Below are 22,895 nucleotides of genomic sequence, written 5' to 3'. Positions count from 1 at the left end.
TATTCATTCGTTCATTCATTTATTCGTTCATTTATTCGTTCATTCATTCATTCTGTCATTCCTCCGTTCATTCGTTTATTCATTCGTTCGTTTAGTCGTTCATTCATTCGTTCATTTATTCATTCATTCTTTTTCATTCATTCAGTTGTTTATTCATTCGTTCTTTCATTCACTCTTTCATTTATTCATTTGGTCATTCGTTAACTTGTTCATTCATTCATTCATTCATTTATTCATTCATTCATTTGTTCATTTGTAAATTCTCTTATTTGTTCATTTGTTCATTTATCTATTTATTCATTTATTCGTTCATTTATTCGTTTATTCATTAGTTCAGTTATTTATTCATTCATTCGTTCATTTATTCATTCATTCATTCATTCGTTCGGTCATTTATTCATTCATTCATTCATTCATTCGTTCAGTCATTTATTCGTTCATTCATTCATTTGTTCCTTCATTCATTCATTCATTCGTTCGTTCAGTCATTTATTCATTTATTCATTCAGTCATTCATTTGTTCATTTATTTATTCCTTCGTTCATTCATTCATTTGTTCAGTCATTTATTCATTCATTCATTCGTTCATTTATTCGTTCATTCATTCGTTCATTTATTTATTCATTCATTCAGTCATTTATTCATTCATATATTCATTCATTCGTTCATTTATTCATTCATTCATTCATTTGTTCACTCATTCATTCCTTCGTTCATTTATTCATTCATTCGTCCATTTATTCATTAATTCGTTCATTTGTTTAGTCATTTATTCATTAGTTCGTTTATTAATTCATTCATTCATTTGTTCATTTATTCAGTCATTCATTCGTTCGTTCATTTATTTTTTTCATTCATTTGTTCTTTCATTTACTCATTCATTCATTCGTTCAGTGATTTAGTCATTCATTCGTTCATTTATTCGTTCAGTCATTCATTCATTCGTTCAGTCATTTATTCATTCATATATTCGTTTATTTATTCATTCATTCATTCATTCGGTCATTTATTCATTCATTCTTTCGTTCATTTACTCATTCATTCATTCATTCATTCGTTCACTCATTCATTCATTCGTTCATTCATTCATGCATTCGTCCATTTATTCATTCATTTATTCGTTCATTTACTCATTCATTCATTTATTCATTTATTCGTTCATTCATTCGTTCATTTACTCATTCATTCATTCCTTTATTTGTTCGTTCATTTATTCATTCATTCATTCATTCGTTCAGTCATTTATTCATTCATTCGTTCATTTATCTTCTTGGCCGCTTTGTCCTTTTCGGGGTCGCAGGGTGCCAGAGCCTAACCTGGATACCGATGGGTGAAGGCGGGGTTTACCTGAACAGGTCGCCAGTCGGTCGCAGGGCCTCAATCACACACACATTTACTCTCACATTCACACCTGGGGGGAATTTAGAGTCATCAATTCACCATACGGTGAGAGGAAGCTGGAGGGAACCCCCGCATGCACGGGGAGAACTCCACACAGAAAGGTCCACAGTTAGTGGTTCTGGTTCGGATCCTGCAGCCTTGTGCTGTGAGGCAAGAGTGGTTCTGGTTCTGGTCTGGTCTTGAGGTGGCGCCCAGCAGTGGTTTGGGATTGCTATAGCAACTTTTAGATTTGGCAAAGCAACCCGAACAAACACCACATTACCAGTATGGTCTGAGCCATCCAGAGGATCAGAATCACCTGGTCACAGGTGATGGTGAGCATCAGGGAATTCCAGCGTGGAACCGTCACAGGATTCCACCTGTTGAACCGATCCAGTGGAGAAATGTCCTGAACCTTCCAGTCGACTGTCAGAACATGGAAGAGTTTGGTACAACCGCGACTCAGACACCAAGTGGTCGACCACAGAAACTGATGGAGAGAGGTCAGACGAGGACATGAAGCTCGATGCTGATTGGTTAGACATCCTTCCAATCAGCTCGTAGACTGATGAGCATCTGCAGGGCCGGCCCTGGGTACAGGCGCCATCCTACACATCACCACCCTGTGCTGTCTGGAAACACTCTCACCAACCACTACTTTACAGTCACTGATCTCCTTCAGATTACACCGTCTACACAAGATGTAGTCTATCTGTGTGCTCCTACCTCCGCTCTTATAGGTCACTCTATGTTCCTGTCACCGATGGCGGTCGTTGTTAACCCGGGCCTCGACCGATCCGGTATGGATTTCGTAGGTCTGATTCGCATATTTGATTTGGCAAGATTTTATGTCGGATGCCCTTCCTGACACAACCCTCTGTATTTATCCGGGCTTGGGACCGGCACAATGAGACCCTGGCTTGGGCCCCCTAGTGGATACATTGCTGGAGAGGCATCACATCATTGTTGTTATTTATGTTTGTTTGTAAACAGTTTGATACTCCAGTCATTTCATGAACATTTAAAATGATAAAAACATAAAAAAATAAAATAACTCAAATCGCTCATGAGTAACAGAAGATACTTTATTAAAAACCCGATTTGAACAGAAGCCTGGAGGCAAAACAAAGTTCTGGTTCTGTTCAGTTCTGATCCGATTCACTGGTTTGTGAGTTCTAAAGCAGAAGTCGGCGTTCTCTTCAACAATAAATAACGGCGTTCCCTCTTTTCCTGGTGGAGATGATTGACAGCTGTCAGGTGTCTCCAGCCAATCAGAACACACCAGAGCAGAGGATGCTGGTTAGCAGGGATGCAGCCCCTCCCCCCAGGTGTGAAACCTTAACAAAGTCTCAGGTGAACGCGGTGGAAACTCAGATGTCGCTCCAGAGGACCGCCCACCGGCTCTTATCCACGCTGACCACGTACTCGCCGGACAGAGACCAGGCCACGGCGTTGACAGGCGAGCTGAGGGGGGAAGGAAACGGTGAGTCATGACGCACGCCACATCCTGACAGCTGAGGACACGCCCACTTACCTGTGCTCCTGGAGGAGGCGGGTCTCCAGGTGAGCCGTGGAAACTCTCCAAACGAACACACTGCCGTCAGCCGACCCGGCCGCCACATAGCTGCTGTCCGGGCTGCACACAGAACCGGGTCACGCCAACGCCACTCTGCCAGCACCAGGGAGTGGGCGGAGCCTTACCTGATCACCGCCTTTGTGCTGTCACTGCCGCATTTGAAGCCCTCGGCTCTGAGACACAAAGACAGGATCAGCTCCGCAGGCGGAGTCACGACTGCAGAGGAGGCTCCGCCCCTACCTGAAGACCGCACGGTTCTGGCTCCACCTCCTCAGGTCCACCAGCTGCAGGCTGTCGTCACGGCAACAACTGAGCACCTGTCGACGGTCGTAGCTCAAGTCCAGAGAGGTGACTCTCCCCTGAGACGGAAGCTCCTGAATGCAACCCCCCAACCTGGAGGAGGAGACAGGTGAGAGGAGGAGGCGCCTGCACCTCCTCTGAGGGAGGAGTCTGTGTTTGTTTCTGCCACAGCAGGAACCGCTCAGAATATTCTGTTATCAGAAACTCGACAATTTACAGATTCATATTCAGACCTCCAGGAAGTGAATCCTGAGTTCTTCCTGTCTGAACGGCTTCAGTTCTGGACAGAACCTCCACGGTTCTGTCCAGAACTGCGGCTGCTGGAGAGACAGGTGATCAAAGGCAGGAAAAGGACCAATCACAGCTCTTTACTGATGACATCATCTGTCCGTCTGCACACGCTCAGACGTCTTTGTTTCTGGTTCTGTTCTGGGAGCCATTTTGGATCCTGACATCACGAGCTGTGATTGGACGGACTCCTCTGTATTTGTAACCTGACGGAGGTCAGCAGTGAAGTTTTTATAATTCTTAACAAGCCGTCTGTCTTCCATTATACGATCATGTGACCTCTCAGAGGTGAGGACCAATCAGAGAAGCCAAGGATGATGATGTCATCCTCAACACTCCTTCACGTTAGTTCTGATCATTTCTGTTTCTCCGTCTGTTTGGATTCTTCCAGCAGGATAGAGATGATTGGACGGCTGGCCTGTCAATCACCTGCTGCCTCCATCTGCAGGCAAAGCTGTTGCTAAGCAACAGAGGCAGACAGAGTTGCCATGGAAACAGACATTAGAGAGGAGCCGACCTGCCGTCCCAAACTCTGATCTTGGAGTCAAAGTGTCCGCTGACGATGCAGTTCTCCGAGCAGACCAGGTCGCTGCAGAAGGACGGCGTCTCCACCTGCTGCACACCTGGACACACACGCACACACCTGAGCACCTGAACACGCCCACCCGGCAGCACTGAGCGCGTGCAGACTCACAGGCGGCTCTCTGCAGGTCCCACAGCCGGATGGTCCGGTCCGCACTGCCCGTCACCACCTGATGGGGCGCCGTGGTGAACCTGGCCGCCGTCACCTTCCTACTGTGACCCGTCAGAGTCACCTGACACACACGCACAGACTTCTGGGTAACAGGGCTGCATGAAAACCTGCAGATATCTTTCCCTCAGAAGAACGCTGTGACAGCCACGTGACTACCTTAGGACTGGAGTCGCCGAGGCGCCACAGCAAGGCCGACCGGTCGAAGGAGGCTGCCAAGACCCGGCGCCCCTGCAGACACAGAGCGGCACGGCGTGAACGGTGGCACCGCCACGGCACGCCGGCGAGGCAGAAAAGAGTTCAGGTACAGAGTGCTGCAGGTGTGTTTACACGATGTGAAGGTCAGGTTACGCCAACAAAAGAGAAAACAGGGTAAAGACATGAGAAAACGTTTCTGTTCAACCAAACCCCGTCAGTGCTCGCCGCCGCCGGATCCTCTGGCTTTGAGGAAAAGTAAACTCCTGGTTACATTTGGTCGTGACGGCTCGCCGTAGCTCAGCAGAGCCTGGCTTACCGTGTGGTCGAACTCGACACAGGTGACGCCCTCCGTGCTCCCGTCCAGCGTGGCCCTGTGCGTCAGCGTGCCTGATGACATCATCAGTGAGGTCACAGAACACAACAATCGTGCAGGAGTCTGTGGGAGGCGGTACCTGCGCGCAGCGCCCACAGCTTGATGACCCGGTCCGTCCCGCCGGTGGCCAGCAGGTCCGAGCTGCAGCTGAACCGCACCGTGTTGATGCCTTGCTCATGGGCCTCCTGCAGAGACGAGAACAGCCGTTACCGTGGAAACGAGGAGCCTGTCAGTGCAGAGACACTGAGGGATTGTGGGAAAGAAGGCTGCTACAGAGAGGCTCTTTGTTCAGCTCAGAAAGTGGGCGTGCGCACTCATCCATGCACGTAGGCACGTTAGTGCAATGCGCTCTAATGAGGGAGCAGCTGTGCACGTGCACGTGCATGGGCTGATGAAGTCTGGAGAGTTTATGAAAATAAATCAACGGGATTTTGATTGAAGTGTTTGTGTAGTTTTTAGTTTCACCACCAGAGGGAGACAAACTCTCTGAGAACTGAACCTGTTCTGAGCTCCTCTGGATCTGCATCAGCCACTCCAGTTCTGCAGCGGGGTTCTGATCCGGACCGTCTCACTCAGCTCCGGCTGGTTCTTCTGAGTGTTTCTGGTTTGATCGGCTGAACAGGCTTCAGTTACAGTTCTTTGAGTTCTGCTTTAGATCCAGCTCGACCAACAGAAACTAATAGTCCTGGTTCTGGTTCTGAGGGCAGATTAAACACGACCAAAACCACTGCAAAGATCTGCTGCTCTTTTCAGAACCATCAGGTCAGATCCAGATCTGATGAAACGGGTTCAGACTGGTTCTGTTTTGAACGTTTTTATCTGTTTTCTTCCTCAATGTGAACAAAAAGAGCAGATTAACACAACAAACACAAACAAAACAACAACCCTCAGATTACGCCGTGGGCGGCTGGTCCTGTGATGTCATCAACAGTGCTGCCACAAACGATTATTTCAGCAGTAGTCTAATCCCAGATTATTATTCCCGATTAGTCGACTAATAAGGTCATACGCAAAGTGGATGTAAAACACCTATCTCAACGAAACTCCAAAATAGTCTAAAAAACAAAAAGAGCATAAATTAGCCAAAACAGCTAGCATGTAACTGAACTATTAGCTAAATTCCAAAACAGCCTAAAAGACTAAAAAAAAGTTAAATTAGCCAAAACAGTTAGCTTGTAACTGAACTATTAGCTATACTTCAAAATACCTTAAAAACAAAAGAAAAAAAATCCTAAACAAGCCAAAATAGCGAGCATGTAGCTAAAATATTAGTTAAACTCCAAAACAGCCTAAAAAACCTTCATAAATGCTGGAATAGCAGAATGTCATCATAACTTTCACATTTACCACAGTCTGACTCCATATAATACAAAGTAACGACTAATCGACTATTGAATTAGTCGTCGGCTATTTTAATAGTAAAAAAAAAAAAAACGTCTAAATTTAAATGTCCCCACGTGTCCCATTCCAGTCACGAGTCCCCATGTTGTGTGAAAGCATCTATGTGTGTGCGCGTGTGTGCGCGTGCACGTGTACGTGTGTACGCGTATGTGCGCGTGCACGTGTGTGTGTGCGCGTGCACATGTGTGTGCGCGCGCGTGCACGTGTGTGCGCGTGCATGTGTGTGCGCGTGCACGTGTGTGTTCGTTACCAAAGCTTGCAGCGCTCGAGCAGGAACTCTGGCGTACACACAGATCCCCACAGGATGGGGGAAGTCCTCCTCCAGACTACAGACAGAGAGGCCACGCCTCTTCCTGATGACATCACACACTCATTCACTCATTCAGGGCTGACTGACCAATCAGAGGTAAAAGTGGAGTTAGACTCACTGGAAAAAGCCTCTGATGGAGGGGAGGATCCTGGAGGTGGCGTCTGATGCCGACCTGTGATGCAGACAGAATCTGATGAGGTGAAACCGTCACACCTGAGAGAACCAACTGGTTCTCAAGAGAACATGAACCGACTGGACGGAACATCACTGACAAACCCTGAAAGAAATGGAAGACCGTTTCTGATGTGAATCCGGTCTCTATGAACTGGATTGACGTAAATGAAACCATCATCTGATAGAGTCGAACTCTGAGGTCGTCCTCTACGAACGCAGAGCTGAAAAAAACACTGAAACTTCTGCTGAAGTTTCCTCGTGTCTTTCCTCTGAACGAGTCATTGACCTGCTGACCTGCGGTGAAGGTTCTGCCTGCAGACAGAACTCCCTGTTCTCCTCACGGGTCAGACGATCTCTAGAAGCTCAGCTAAGTTCTAAAGACGCTCGCTGTTAACCGCTCTGGTTTTGGCGGCTAATTTTGGCTCCTTTATGACATCACGAATAGGGCTGGAATCTCAGGGTGACTCACGATAAAATACAACTCACGATACATGACTCACGATACCGATAGTATACGACAAGCATTGCAATAATCAATACACTATCTTGGTAATCTATGACATAGAACTATTTTTCACACAAATGTAGATTCATCTTTTCTTCAAAACCGTTTTTAGAACAATTTAAAACACAATATGTTCATTTAAGTCCCTTTTGATAAATACTAACGTTACAATAAATACACACATTTTAAGATAACCAATAAACAAAGTGTTGATTAAGAACCAAAATGCAGAATATATCAAACTTCAAATATGGACATAAAAATTGTTCTATTTTAGGTCATTTTACACTGAATGTCAGATGATTTATTATTATTGTTCAGGCCCAACATGAACGTTCAGCATGTTTATCTTCTCTGATCGTTGTTTCTTACAGTCTGGTCTCCTTATTTACCTCCTCCTCTTTTGTTCACATTTATCTCTGATCAACACTTGGTCACGTGCTCCACCTGTGTACTGCTAGCACACACCTGTTGGATCAACAACACCGTTAGACGTCTCACTCGGACGGTCAGACGCTCCTCTCCGCTAGAATCTGGTGGATTTTAGCGCCGCGTTCGGATCCATGTTTTGAGCTCGTTAGCTGGCTACAGTGGAGCCCAGTGGCATGCCGTCCAATGGGAGGCTGGCTAGCGTAGCGAGCTAGCCCACTGAGGGTCCACTGAAGCCAGTGAGGGCAAACACAGGTGAGGTCACCATGGACACTGCAGACAAACCCATTTGGGGCCCACATCTCAGCCCCCTTTGAACCATGTGGGCCCCCTGGCCTTGCTGGGTCATTTGACTGTAACAGCAGCAAAGCATGATGGGAAGGCCTTCGGATCTCCCCCGATCCTGCAGTGGCGTGGCATAGGGGGCAGTCTGAGGGTATTTGGGGTCAACCACCACCTGGGGGTGGGGGTGGGGGGTACTAGCACACCTTTAACCTAAAGGTTTCACTGGAGAACGCGCCGGAGTGAAAACGCCGCGACACGCCTCAGACCTGAAGAGGCGAGCTCGTCTCCGCCCGCTGGACTCGTCCGGACTCTGAGGTTTGGGAGCCGCCTCTGTGGAGGGGGGGGTGCTGGAGGAGCTGAGGAGGAACGACAAAAACCACAAAAATGACAAAACCGAAAAAATGCTAAGATGACAAAACGACGACAGGAACGACATCAACGAACGGTCAGAACTCTGAATCCATTCAACATGTTTCTATAAATCCACAACTGTTTGGAAACGTTCAGAATGAGGTCCGCCCTGAACGTTTCCGCCTGAAGAGCTCCGCCCACACCTGTCGACGGTGACCTGTGACCTGGCAGCGGCCTGCAGCTCCTTCTGCAGAGTGGCCTCTCGAGCTCTGACGGAGAAACAACAGAAACCTTCAGGTTCAGGGGAGAGAAGCCCCGCCCCTTTCTGTCTAAACAAAAGCGTTAAGCTTCAGGTGTGATGGACGGACAGGTGTAGGGGGACGGAGAGGATGAGGGTGTGTACTATTTGAACTGATACAAAACACTTAGTACATAACTGTGTGTACTAACAGTTGTGTATTCACATGTACACTCCACAGACTCACAAATACAGTCGACGCTCTAAACTCTGATGACCCAGCAGCATTTAAACGCATCATCTACACTCAAATCTCAAGACCTGAAAACAGTCTCACAACCCTGCTGGTGTGTACCTGTGGTTGTGTACCTGTGGTTGTGTGTACCTGTGGTTGTGTGTACCTGTGGTTGTGTGTACCTGTGGTTGTGTGTAGCTGTGGTTGTGTATTTGTGGTTGTGTGTACCTGTGGTTGTGTATTTGTGGTTGTGTGTACCTGTGGTTGTGTGTACCTGTGGTTGTGTGTACCTGTGGTTGTGTGTACCTGTGGTTGTGTGTACCCGTGGTTGTGTGTACCTGTGGTTGTGTGTATCAGACAGTTGTCGTGCTCTTCACAGGCTCGTGTGTGTCGGACACGTTTGGACTGAAGCAGCTGTTGTTTCAAGTTGTGCGTAAATTGTATTTTGAGTATACATGTGAATACACAACTGCAAGTACACACAGTTACACACAGAATGTAGTGTGTCAGTTACAAACGAAGATCTACACACATCCAGTGAGAGTTTCCTCTGCATGAAGACGACTGAGATGAGAGCGGCCATGTTGGCTCAGAGAAAGGAGGCGGAGCTGGAGATCTGAGGGTCTCTGTGGGAGGGATCAGGATGGATCAGGATGGATCGGGATGGATCAGGATGGATCAGGATGGATCAGGAGGGATCGGGATGGATCAGGATGGATCAGGATGGATCAGGATTGATCAGGAGGGATCAGGATGGATCGGGATGGATCAGGATGGATCGGGAGGGATCAGGATGGATCAGGAGGGATCAAGAGGGATTAGGATGGATCGGGACGGATCAGGAGGGATCAGGATGGATCAGGATAGATTGGGATGGATCGGGAGGGATCAGGAAGGATCGGGAGGGATCAGGATGGATCAGGAGTGATCAGGAGGGATCAGGATGGATCGGGATGGATCAGGATGGATCGGGAGGGATCAGTAGGGATCAGGATGGATCGGGAGGGATCAGAAGAGATCAGGATGGATCAGGAGGGATCAGGAGGGATCAGGATGGATCAGGATGGATCAGGATGGATCAGGTGAAAGGATGGATCAGGAGGGATCAGGGTGGATCAGGTGAAAGGATGCTGAGACAGCAGGAAAGAGGAGGAAGACTAAGAGGAGGTTCACGGATGAAGGAGGAGGAATCTCTGTGGCGCCCCCTAAAGGCAGCATGGGACAGGTGTGTTCTGTACCTGCAGCTGCGGTCGTTGCGTCTGTTCATGCGATCAGCATCCTGGTTCTTCTGGAGCATGATGGTCTCCAGCAGATGCTCCTCCCTCATTTTCTCCTCCCTGAGTCGTGACTCCGCCTCCCTCTGTCTTTGCAGCAGCGTGTCATACTCCACCTTCAGCGTTCCCATGTCTTGGCGGACCTGCTCCAGCCGCACCTGCAGATCCTGCCGAGCGTCTCTGCTGGCGTCCAGCTGCAGCCGGCCGTCCTCCAGCCTGAGGAGGGAGAGCAGGACCATCAGTCTGCGGTTCTGACGGGAAGCTGCTGCTGCTTCACGTTCAGCAGAACTTTCAGTCTGTTATCTACCGCCCCTCCCCCAGGAACAGGGCTGCAGCTCAGGTGTGTGAAAGCATGACTCACCTGGCACGCTGTTTTTCCAGAACTCCATCCTTGATCTTGATCTGCTGCTGCAGATCCACCACCTGATAGGCCAGCTGCAAAGAGGAGGCGGAGTCAACAGTAGAACTGCTTCCTGAGTTCACTCCAGGACAGACGCTGAACCAGATAGACCAGGGGGCCAAACTCCAAAACACACCTGAGGTCGCGGGTCGAACAGGATCAACATTTATTGAACACTAAAACTACATTGTTAAAACTTTAAAACTGTAACTTTTTAACATAATTATGAATAATAAAAAGGCAGGAATATTATTCCAGAATAAATCAACTTAAACCTTAAATCTTCTTCTTTTCCCTTCAGGGGTCGCCACAGCGAATCAGTTTCCTCCATCTAAGCCTGTCTTCAGCATCCTCCACTCTAACACCAGCCACCTTCATGTCTTCATTCACTGCATCCATAAACCTCCTCTTTGGTCTTCCTCTAGACCTCTTTCCTGCAGCTCTAGACTCAGCATCCTTCTACCAATATATTCACTGTCTCTCCTCTGAACATGTCCAAACCATCTCAGTCTGGCCTCTCTGACTTTATCTCCAAAACCTCTAACATGTGCTGTCCCTCTGATGTATTCATTCCTGATCCTATCCATCCTGGTCACTCCCAAAGAGAACCTCAGCATCTTCATCTCTGCTACCTCCAGCTCTGCTTCCTGTCTTTTCTTCAGTCCCACTGTTTCTAGTCCAAACAACATGGCTGGTCTCACCACAGTCTTGTACACCTTTCCTTTCATTTGTGCTGAAACTCTTCTGTCACACATCACACCTGACACTTTTCTCCACCCATTCCAACCTGCTTGCACTCTCCTCTTCACTTCTTTTCCACACTCTCCATTACTCTGTACTGTTGACCCTAAATACTTAAACTCCTCCACCTTCTTTATCTCTTCTCCCTGTAACCTCACTCTTCCACTCTGGTTCCTCTCATTCACACACATGTACTCTGTCTTACTGCGGCTAACCTTCATTCCTCTCCTTTCCAGGGCAAACCTCCACCTCTCTAACTCCACCTCCACCTGTTCCCTGCTCTCACTACAAATCACAATATCATCTGCAAACATCATAGTCCATGGTGATTCCTGTCTAACCTCATCCATCAGTCTGTCCATCACCATTGCAAACAGGAAGGGGCTCAGAGCTGATCCCTGATGTAATCCCACCTCCACCTTGAACTCCTCTGTCACCCCTACAGCACACCTCACCACTGTCTTACAGCCCTCATACATGTCCTGCACTGCTCGGACATACTTCTCTGTCACTCCAGACTTCCTCATACAATACCATAGTTCCTCTCTGGGCACTCTGTCATAAGCTTTCTCCAGATCTACAAAGACACAGTGGAGCTCTCTCTGACCTTCTCTGTACTTCTCTATCAACATCCTCAAAGCAAATGTTGCATCTGTAGTGCTCTTTCTTGGCATGAAACCATACTGCTGCTCACAAATGTTCACTTCTGCTCTTAGTCTGGCTTCCACTACTCTTTCCCACACCTTCATTGTATGGCTCATCAGCTTTATTCCTCTGTAGTTACCACAGTTACCAACTTAAACCTTAAATAACTTTCAATATTTTACTCTCCATAAAAATATATTTTGTCAAAATTCTACAAGTTAGAAATGAGAACAAGATAACATCGGATCATTAATAACAATAAAAGGAAATGATCTGGAGGGCCGGATCCGGTGTTGGTAGCAGATGTGCTCGGCCTGTCAGATCGGCTCGGGGGCTGGCGCATAGATGACGTGTAAGATTGTGATTGGTCCGGACCATCAGACCACTGTCACGTGACACGGGGAACGACATACTTCCACCATAATGCACGGATTCATCCCGAGTAAAGAACCGAGGAGGTCCGAACAAATACGTTAAGAATGACAAAAGGAGAAGGAATATTTGTAATCAGCCGCAAAAACCTTGACAACGAAATAATCCGATGGAGAGGAATCATCACAGGATAATGATCGTTATTTTAATAGAGAGAAATCAGGCTGGGAAGGATGAAGTTTGAGCTAAAGTGGGTGCTAGCGAGTAGCATGCTAGCTTGTTGTTGGTCGCACATAAAAAAAGAAAATAATTATTCGCACGTATTTTTTTCTAAATACATCCTGCCAATGTTGAACCTTTTTCCTTTCTTTTTAAAAAAATAAACTGTATTGTAAACATAAGTTTCAGTACAGAAAAACTACAAATTAGCCAACTCGTTTGTTACAGTTGTGTGACGTCATCACTAGTCGCAAGCCCCCGAGCCGATCTGACAGGATAGCACATCTGCTACCTACACCGGCCACTTCCAGGAAACTACTGCAGTAGAGCAGGAAGCAAAGCGCTTTTACTTTGAAAAGCAGGTGGATTCTCTCTGGAGACTTCCTGTTTGCTCCACAGCCGCTGACCTGAATGAGATTTCAGGAGCTGGCAACACAAGAAACGTTGCAGTTCCTCTAATGACCACCGGAGGCTGGCTTCAGAGGAAACACATCAGCACAGACTGCCAAAATAAAAGATTTTTATGAAGGTCTGATGATGTAAAGTTTGTTATTTCTGACAGCTGAGAAGTAAACTGATGTTTGAACTTAATAAAGCTCAACTTCCTACAGATGTGGGGGTGTGTCCTTCTGTTGGCAGGTGGGCGGAGTCATCAGAACCTCCAACTTCACTTTGTACCACCAACATTTTCAGAACGCTGTTGCGCAGGGGTGAGGTCAAAGGTCACCCTTTATGTCTGTGACCCAGACGGTCCAGAACCTGCCCTGATATTCTATCGCTCAGCAGATGAGCTCTGGTTCTGGTCGCTGCAGGTTTCAGGCCCGTTTACCTTCAGCCCAGGCCCAAAAGAACCGGTCACACCAACCACACCTGACCACGACCTCCGCTCACCAGAGTCTGCCCTCTATGGCTGCCAGTAGAATAGCAGTTTAGGACACGCCCACCCCCGCTCCACACCTGGACCTGCTCACCTCTCCGGTTATCTTCCGCAACCGGAAGTTGTGCTGCTGCAGAGAGAGCGCCGTGCCGTCTGCAGACGGAAACCTGCGTGCACAAACCAAACCCCTGATCATCTCAGTGCGCAGGCGCAGAGCTTAGGTGCGCTCAGGTGAGTTACCTGGCAGAGCCGCTCAGGATTCCTTTGGTCAGGCTGGTTTTCTCCAGAACCCGAGTATCTGAAAGAGATTCAGAACCGGGTCACTTCTGCAAAACACAACATGCAAATCCGCCGATCCAAACTCCGTTCAGAACTCCAACCCGCAGCTGGAGTGCGCATGCGTGCGTTCAGCTTGGATCTTCCTGCACGCGTCAGATTTCCACATCTGGGTTCTGACACCTGGACCGGTACCAACCAAACTGCAGCCGAACAGCAGAGGAGGTGTCGCTCCTCCAGCCTGCATCCTCATTCAATCAAATCGGAACCGGTTCGGACGGGCCCCGTTGAAGGAGGGGGTTTCAGAATGGAGTTTGGTTCGGAGCTGCGACAGAACCTTACAGAAGCGGGTCAGGTCCTGGAACATGCTGCTTTGGGTCCGGTCTCTGTGCTTCAGCTGCCGGACGACGTGCCTCTTCCAAACCTCCTCGAGCCTCCCGCCGTCCGGAACCGGTGGAACCGGCGGAACCGGGACCCCGCCGACCCGCAGCGGCTCCGCGCCGGGATCCATGCCGTCTCCGCTGCGGTTTCCTCTTTTTGTTTGTTTCACTTTACGCCGCCAGCTTCGTCACGTAAGGGGCGTGGTCACCCCCCCCCTTCTGTTTTCTATCAGTGAAGTTTCTAAACTGACAGATCAGATCAGAGATCAGATCAGATCAGGTTCTGTCTCCACTGAGCCTCAAAGTTCTTCTGTAAACCACGAGAACAGAACTTTCAGAACTTTTATTTTCTGGTTTTGGACGTAAATGTTCACACGGAGTCAGAATGGGGGGGTTATGTCTGAGTAATCCGACATTTATTACAACCTGTCAGCATAAATATTCTCTCTGGAGCAGAATATCTTCATGAATCAAATCCTGTTTCCTTCAGTCTCAGAGATCCGAACATGCGATCGTGTTTTAAGGTGGACCGTGTTTTAAGGTGGACCGTCAGTAACTACAGTCAATATTTTTGGATATTTAGCGTGTTTTAGGAGAAAAAAAACAGCTCTCATTGTTTATGGTTATTTTCACCTTTTATGTATTTATAAATGTTACATTTACTAACTAAATATTTAGTTAGCAAGCTTAATATTAAATTTTAAACCAAACATTTATTTTACAATTAAATATTTTGCTTACAAACTAAATATTTTATTTTAAATATTTAGTAACAAAACGTAATTATCTAGTTTGGAAAATGAACTCGACGAGCCGCTTTTCTCCTTCACACACTGGAATAATCGTGTTAACGGTTAAACTTCCAGTAAGTGAAAGATTTCGTCTTTCAGCGTCACCGACGCCTCAGGTGTTCAAGGCTTTAAGTCCAGAGTACTGGATAGTTTTTAGTAGTTAAGGCCGGGCTGTCGAACTCAATCCAAAACACACCTCAGGTCACGGACCGAACAGGATCAACATTCATTGAACTCTAAAACCACATTTTTAAAACTGTAACTTTTTAACATAATTATGAATAATAAAAAGCAGGAATATTATTCCAGAATAAATCAACTTAAACCTTAAATAACGTTTAATATTGTACTCTTATAAAAATATATATTTTTTAAATTAAACAAGTTAGAAATTAAAACAAAATAACATCAGGTCATTAATAACAATGAAATGATCTGGAGGGCCGGATTTGGCCCCCGGGCCGTGACTTTGACATGTGTTTTATGGATTAGGGTGGGTTGGACAGAGTTGGCGTTACCCAGGGGGCGGAGCTGACAGTGCACTCTTCCTGGAAAGGGCGGTCTTCCTTTGTGACATCACAATGTGAGAACCTCCTGGTTCTGGTGGGTATGGGAGGGGCCGGTGCAGAGTGCAGGTTTTTAGAGGATTACTCAGAAACGGATCAAAGAGGTTCGTTAGGGAGAGGAATGAACAATATAAAACAGTTCGTTTTATGGAACATAAGCCCTTCAAAGCTGTTGAAACAATGGGAGTGGGAGGAGCTACACTTGGCCTCACACCCTATGAACCCCCCCACCCAGCAGCTCCGTCATTTACCTGCATGGACGTTCACAGAATGAAAAGATCATCTTAAAAAACACAAAACCTTTATTAGCAAAATCTGTACAAACACCAACAACGACTGTCAGGAGAACCGCTGAGGCCTCTGGGAAAGAGGTCCAGTTTGGGTCCTGGTTCCGACTGATCCAGTTTCTCCTGGGTCATCTGGACTCAACGTTTCTATAGACGGGTTATCGCCCCGCCTTCCTCCAGCAGAACAGAGGGGGCGCTGCAGTTCCTCCTGGTGAGCGGGGGCAGCGCCCCCTGCAGGTGAGACTGGATGATGGACAGCGCCTCCTGCAGGCCGCCGTGCTGCGAGGACTCGAGCTGGAGGCAGAGAAGTGCAATGAACTTTAGAATCAATGCAGAGCGAAAGGAAAAAGGTTCTGGTCCAGCCTCTGGTTCTGGATGTCTGGGTTCTGATCCTGTACCTGCTGGTACAGGTGCACGGCGTGTTGCAGGTGGGCGGCGGCCTGCTGCAGGTGGGCGGTAACGTGCTGACAGTGCTGCATGCAGACCTCCTGGTTGTGACTCGCAGGTGAAGGGAACAGCACACCTGGCTCACCTGTGCTGACCTCACTTGGTTCTGCAGGGGGCGCTGTGGGACGAAAGACCAATCACAGGTATTGAAGCCTCACCCATAATCAGGGGGTGGGGCAGAGTTTAGAGAACATCAAACCTTTAACTGAACAGGACGTTACCTGACTGACAGGTGTCTGTTTCATGGGGGTGGAGCATTTCTAAGAGCGGCGAGGAGGTGCAAAGGGGCGGGACCAGCGGAGAGGAACCTGACGATAAAACCAAAACAAACATCAGACGGTCCTGCGGTCCGACCCGGAGATCTCTGGAGGAATCAGCGGATCTCCTGACATGGCGCCGCCTGGAGCGGTGGGGGGGTCATCACACCTCTGTGACAGCAGAGACTAGATCGGAACCTGTTTCTATCAGCACACCTGTGTTTCCAGGTAGAACCGGGTCACCTGGACCAGGCAGGACTCTGGTCTCAGTGGACGTGATGGGCGGGGCTGGAAGCACTGTGCGCTGGATCACTGTTTGGTTCTGATTGGTCAGAGTCTCCTCGGTGCTGCTGTCCTGAGACGATACCTGAGGAGGCGTGGCCTCCACCTGCAGTCTGTGGAGAGCAGCGGCGGTTAGCGAGCCTCAAACCAGTGAAGGTGTTCAGATCGAAAACCGTTATTGTAAATAAAGTTTGTTTTTTTTTTTAAGAAAAAAGGAACCAAGTTCTAATGGACCCAAATCAGCATTTTGGATCCAGAACAGTCCAGAACCTTTGCAGAAAGATTCTGGACTGAAGCTGGATAAACTTCTGAGCTCAAGTCGTGTCCAGAAAGGACCGGAACCTGAGCCCGAATCATGTGGACCGGTTCGGTTCCCTGAAGAACCTGAAAGGATCTCAGTCCTTCAGAAAGAGGATGGGGGCACCTGCTGCTCTGGGCCGGGGGGGCTTCAGTGTTGGGGAGTTGGAGGTCTGGACCAGCAGCAAGCGGAGCCTCTGGCGGCTGGGGGGCGGCTGAGGAGGGGGTCAGGTCGGCCTGCAGGGGGGGCTCCAGGTGGACTCCTGGATTCAGGTCGACATTTGCTGGATCCACAGATGACGTACTGATGTTGTGGGACCCGGAGGTCGCATCTGAGGGGGGGTCAAGAAGAGAGGTCAAACGGCGTGATGGCAGCACATGGGGGAGGGGCAGAGGACGAGGCCCAAAGCCGCCGCCGTGAAGACGGACTCCAGAGAATCGGTCAGACCAGATTCTGAAAAGATTGATGAAAGATTACACACCACCACGTGATCCTCCAGATCCACCACGTGATCCTGCAGATCCACCACGTGATCCTCCAGATCCACCACGTGATCCTGCAGATCCACCACGTGATCCTGCAGATCCACCACCTGATCCTGCAGATCCACCACCTGATCCTGCAGAATTACCACTTAAACCTGAATGATCAAGTGGTGATCCTGCAGATCCACCACCTGATCCTGCAGAATTACCACTTAAACCTGAAGGATCAAGTGGTGATCCTCCAGATCCACCACCTGATCCTGCAGATCCACCACGTGATCCTCCAGATCCACCACCTGATCCTCCAGATCCACCACCTGATCCTGCAGATCCACCACCTGATCCTGCAGATCCACCACCTGATCCTGCAGATCCACCACCTGATCCTGCAGATCCACCACCTGATCCTCCAGATCCAGCGCGTGATCCTGCAGATCCACCACCTGATCCTGCAGATCCACCACGTGATCCTCCAGATCCACCGCGTGATCCTGCAGACCCACCACAAGATCCTTCAGATCCACCACCTGATCCTGCAGATCCACCACCTGATCCTCCAGATCCACCGCATGATCCTGTAGATCCCAAAAGCTATCCTGCAGATCCACCAAGTGATCCTGAAGACCCGCGACAAGATCCTGTAGACCAGGGGTCACCAACAGGTCGCCCGCGAGCTCCACATCAGTCGCCCGCAGGCCTCTTCTAAAAATAGCGCAACACACTTGTGAGCTGCTCGAAAATTTTATTTTATTTTGCTGCAATTTTTTAAAATCACACCTGCCTTTATGAAGAATTAAAAATTAAAACATCTTAAAAATAGATGTTCATTATTTCTGAAGCCAAAAACGGCCTGTCCCACTATTTTTCTTTTTTTAAATCGTTTTCTCCTTAACGAGATAATCAATAGTCGCATTTCCATTAACTCTGAAATTTCGCAAATTGGAATTTGGATAATAAATTCTCCTAATGGAAACACCACAGTTTTGAAAAAACTGGCATTTTTCGAAAAAAGTTTTTGCGCTTAGAGGAGGAATAGACATTTTTCGCAAAACTGTAACGGAAACACTTTTTCCTAAATAAATGCTCTTCTCGGTATGAAGTGTCTGATCTGAGCGCCGCTGAGCCGACGCACCAAGAGGTCCCGCAGCGTCAAAGCGCTTTAGAAACTGTGGGTCATACAGAATCGCGCAGCTCCTCCTCCTTTCCTCATCGCCTCATCTGCAGACGCACTTTTGCAGCTTGGAGCCTGAAGTCTCATGAGCGCGAGCGCCGTGACAGAAACTTGAATGGATGTTGTCGCGTTTTAAGCAGAAAAAAGGTCCTGATGCTTATTTGTTAAAATGCTTTTTCTTTTAACCGCAGAACAGACTCCTCCCTCTTCTGAGCTGAGCTGCACGCGCCCCAGACAGAGCTGTGACGTCACCCACATGCGCCCTTTTAGTGAATGAAATAAAAAAAATACTTGTTCTCGTTCATCGCCGTGTTTTTAATGACTTATCGCGTGAGCTGGTTTGTGATTTATCGCAAAATTATAATTTAATGGAAACAGTGTCATTTAGAAAACGTTTTTTTTAATTCCTAGAATTTCCATAAAGTTTTGCACAAATGTGTGATGGAAATGCAGCTAATAACAAAGAATGAGGCGTCCCCTTCTCCCTTTCCCACATGGAGACACCGAGAATATTTGATTATTAGTTATCTTTAAAGGAAACACTGATTACAACAAACAAAAACAAAAAAAACCTCAAATTTTTCGAAAAAAAAGTTATTGCGCGTAGAGGAGCTGGTTTTGGGGGCGTATTGAAATGGATGGATATTTTTCACAGAACTGTAATGGAAATTGACTTTTTTCTTATTAAATGCACTTCTGACGTGTCTGTCTGTACAGAACAGCGGGCGCCATGAGAGATCAGCGTCACATCTCCTCTGTAAAATCAATAACCAAGATTTCCTCATCGCTTCATCTGTAGCCGCACTTCTGCAGCCTGAATACTTGTTCTGGACATTCTTTTACATTCCACTGAACAGACTTCTCACTTGCATCTGAGACTGTCAGTGGACTTGCTGCACGAGCCAGCGCGGCACGCACGCACCACACTGCTGTGATGTCACTCAAATGGTCCTTTTTAGACGATCAAATAAAAAAACACACATTGACGAGTTTATAATGACTTATCGCGTGAGTTGGTTTGTGTTTTATTGCATTATTATGAAACCGTATCATTGCGACACTGTTTTTTTTTAGTTGTTAATTCCTAGAATTTGGTTCAAGTTTCATGTGTAATGAAACAGAACCCAGAGCTGCTGAGTGTTTCTGCATGGTGCGTTCACTGAGCCCCGGATATCGGCAGTAAAACGAAGCAGTTTATCAGAGAAAACATAGAACACCGGCACTGATCAGGATATAATCGAGTGATTAAATAGTGTCGATGTTTTGCTGCGGGTTGTTTAAAAATGACAAAGTTTAGTGGACTGGGTTGGGCCGAGTGTCTGTTCGCTTATGTCCAGAGGTCAGTGAACGCACCATGAGCAGATTCTTGTCTGCTGTGGGATCTGTCAATCAACCTGTTCGGAGGTTTAAGGAAAATAAAGGGACTGGTACATGAGACTGAATTAAAGCGTTTGAAGAGCATAGATCCACTAATAATAGTTATAATTAATTAATAAATAATTAATAATAGTTATAATTAATTAATAAATAATTAATAAAAGTTATAATTTTGTTAAAAACATTGCATTTGGTCATTACCTCAAAATCTGACAAGATCTGTTGAGATTAATAAAATCTGTTTCCTAGCTTGTTGTCATTATTGATAATTATGGTGAGAAATCAGTGTCTTCACATTGAAGAGTATCAATATTCATTAGTAATAATGTAGAACTAAAGGCAAACTAAGCAAATTTATTATTTCAAACTGGTAGCCCTTCGTATGATTCAGTACCCATGAAGTAGCCCGCAGTTTCAAAAAGGTTGGTGACCCCTGCTGTAGACCCATCAGGAGATTCTGAAGGTCCACCACGTAATCCTCCAGATCCACCAAGTGATCCTGCAGACCCACCACCAAATCCCGGGTGTCGGAGCACAAACCTCCCAGAGCTGGCCTGCACCGCACCACCACCACGATAGGCCGTCTACGCCGAGGACGCTGCCGAGGCTGCTGGGAAATCCTGTTGGCTGCATTAGACAGATGACTGACTGGTGAGAAGGACCGGAACCTGCCGGGGCGAGGAGTTCCTCAGGGAGGGGTGCTGGGGCTTCAATCAGACTATTTAACTGATGGACGGGAACGCCTTCACCAAGCAAAAGTCAATCCCACTTCAGCTGATAAACCATCTCGGTTTGAGGATCCTTTCCAGGATCTGGAGCTTTTCCATTTGTTCTTTCATTCTAGACTTTGTTAGAAGCCCCGCCCCCCTCCTCAGAAGGCCAAAGTGTAAAGCTGCGTTCACACTGAACGCAATTTGCACATCGAATCTGTGTCCACTGCCTCTCCCCTGACACGCGGTGAATTCGCAGCTCGCCACCTGTTAATAAACTTGGTGCTCCAGACGTGTGTGGGAGGAGCTACCAGCAAATGTTTCCACACTGGTCGCTACACGGAGCGGTATCTGTTTCTGGCATTTACCATGAAGACATGGAGGATGTTCACAGATCAGATTTAGTTATTCCAAAGTGTTCATGTTGGGTTCCTGACATCATTCAGACTCTCTGGTATGGCGAGCATCACCATCCAGTGCAGGAGCAGCGCCTGAACGATGGCGTCTTTACGACATCGTCTGACCGATGGCGCTTTCAGTGGTCTCTCTGTGACCCAGTTTGATGACTTGCTGATCCGCATCAGTCGAAGGAAAGAAGAATATGAATCAAACTGGAGGATCTTCTCATCGTCGTCTCCATGGAAATAAGAAAAAGATCAAAGTTCAGGAGAGCGATCGAGTCCATCCTCCATGATGGTTTTGGACTCCGCCCACTGATTGAACATGTGGCATTTGAAAGCCGAGTCCCTGATGGGTCAAGGCGATGTGTCCTCTTCGCTATAGTTCAGACGTTTGACCTCTGGACACAGCGTGACACTCAAATCGCGCCGCAAGGGCTCAGACGGCGTCTGGACATCAGCGTCTATTAATGGACGCTCCGACACGTTCGGCGTGAACGCAGTTCCACTGATCAGCACTGGAACTCCCACAGGTGATCGACTGACGGTCCAGAGGTCTGAAGACCTGCTGCCAGGTTCAGGAGCGAGTCGAAAAGTGGATCTGAAAGCGTCTGGTTCTCTGCAGACGCAAACCGCAGAAGCAGAAGCTGGTCTGGTTTCACAGCTGCTGGTAGACGAGGCCTTCAGGGTGAAGGTCTGCTGCTGCTGGCATTACAACGTGCTGCTTCACATTAGACAGAGACATCTCCACCTGAGCACAGGTGTGTCCTCACCTGCTCTGCTGCTTCACATTAAACAGAGACATCTCCACCTGAGAACAGGTGTGTCCTCACCTGCTCTGCTGCTTCCTGTCCGGGTCCAGGCGGCCGGCCCGGCGCCGCTCCTCTCCGACTTCACCTGAAAGAACGGTTTGGGATCATGCAGAGATGACGGTTCATCCCCCCATCCCTCCCAGGTGAGACCGTGCTCGGCTCACTCAGGTGTGCGCGTACCGTCATGCAGCTGCCGTGGCTTTCTTCAGCTATCCTGTTTGGGATGGAAGGCGGAGCTCGGACCGGCCACGCCCTGCAGAGCAAAGACAACCTGGATGATCCAGAGGAGAGTCCTGCTGACCTGCAGGTGAGGGTCCAGAGGACATCCTACCTGACTCTGTCCTGGAAGCGGGACAGGAAGCGCGTGGAGATGCTGAGGCGAGGATTCAGGAAGGGCTTTTCCTCTGGGGGCTGCAGGGCTGTCAGGTCAGTGTCGAACCTCTCTGCAGACACAGGACGGCATCAGAGAGGACGGCGGCGTGTTTCCGGTGATGATGACGTCCTACCTTCACTCAGGCTGGACGGTCGGTGGAGGAGGTCCTTCAGACGGTTTCCGTCCTCGTCCTCTTCAGGACTGAGGCTGCCAGCAGAGCTGCTCTGACTCAGAGAATCCGTGTCTGAAGAGAGAGTTTCTGCTGAGTCAGCATTTCACATCCACCAGCTCGTCTGAAGGACTTTCAGTTTCTCTGAGCACGCTGTAACCCTCTCCTTGGTTTGTTTACATTAAAGTGGGAACATCTGGCCCCACAAGACAGTGTGCTGAACTTTTTTTATATTTGATTTTTGAGTTTCACTAATGTCCATGGCAGACATAAAATCCTGTCCACCTCTGTCCACCTTTGTCATGGAAGGAATCATACATCAATATGTGGGTGGAGTCATCTGGACCCCAAAGAGCGGAAAGGCTAACACTAGAGTGACGACCTCCAGGCCTCGAGGGCCGCTGTCCTACATGTTGTCCAACATCCTGCCAACGAAGCTCCCCATTGGTTAAACACACCTGGTACAGGTAAGCAAGATTTGACAGGATTTCTGT

General features: G+C 48.0%; 2 protein-coding genes across 4 annotated transcripts in view; both read right to left on the bottom strand.

Moving 5' to 3' along the window:
* Positions 1–2,444: 2,444 nt before the first annotated feature.
* Positions 2,445–14,184, bottom strand: LOC112149276 (protein Atg16l2). 3 transcript variants are annotated; one of them, XM_024276894.2, is made up of 18 exons: positions 13,941–14,170; positions 13,563–13,620; positions 13,417–13,489; positions 10,430–10,503; positions 10,033–10,284; positions 8,525–8,590; positions 8,237–8,326; positions 6,696–6,749; positions 6,518–6,620; positions 4,946–5,051; positions 4,810–4,880; positions 4,455–4,526; positions 4,239–4,359; positions 4,062–4,167; positions 3,197–3,349; positions 3,082–3,129; positions 2,915–3,016; positions 2,445–2,844 (listed from the first exon to the last, which is right to left on the bottom strand). In XM_024276894.2, exons 1-18 carry the CDS (start codon positions 14,107–14,109, stop codon positions 2,751–2,753), a joined length of 1,812 nt encoding a protein of 603 aa, XP_024132662.1. In that variant the 5' UTR covers positions 14,110–14,170; the 3' UTR covers positions 2,445–2,750. The 3 variants fall into 3 exon arrangements, 2 of the variants coding, with proteins under 2 accessions (XP_024132662.1, XP_024132663.1); XR_004948904.1 differs by lacking the exon at positions 2,445–2,844 and adding an exon at positions 3,974–3,986 and having other exon boundaries at positions 2,923–3,016; positions 13,941–14,182; XM_024276895.2 differs by lacking the exons at positions 2,445–2,844; positions 2,915–3,016; positions 3,082–3,129 and having other exon boundaries at positions 3,302–3,986; positions 13,941–14,184.
* A 1,435-nt stretch (positions 14,185–15,619) lies between these two features.
* LOC112149266 (WD repeat-containing protein 62) overlaps positions 15,620–22,895 on the bottom strand; it is a gene marked incomplete in the record, with an annotated part of 25,040 nt that continues 17,764 nt past the window's right edge. The window contains 10 exon segments of the mRNA XM_024276882.2: positions 15,620–15,916; positions 16,021–16,187; positions 16,291–16,377; positions 16,543–16,721; positions 17,033–17,237; positions 20,480–20,566; positions 21,881–21,944; positions 22,040–22,112; positions 22,191–22,302; positions 22,366–22,476. Coding sequence (XP_024132650.1) covers positions 15,770–15,916; positions 16,021–16,187; positions 16,291–16,377; positions 16,543–16,721; positions 17,033–17,237; positions 20,480–20,566; positions 21,881–21,944; positions 22,040–22,112; positions 22,191–22,302; positions 22,366–22,476 — 1,232 coding nt within the window.

This window comes from Oryzias melastigma, linkage group LG13 (genome assembly GCF_002922805.2).
Source record: "Oryzias melastigma strain HK-1 linkage group LG13, ASM292280v2, whole genome shotgun sequence".
In the NCBI taxonomy this organism is placed as follows: Eukaryota; Metazoa; Chordata; class Actinopteri; order Beloniformes; family Adrianichthyidae; genus Oryzias; species Oryzias melastigma.
The sequence above is the reverse complement of the archived record's forward strand: the minus strand, read 5'-3'. Positions and strand labels throughout refer to the sequence as shown.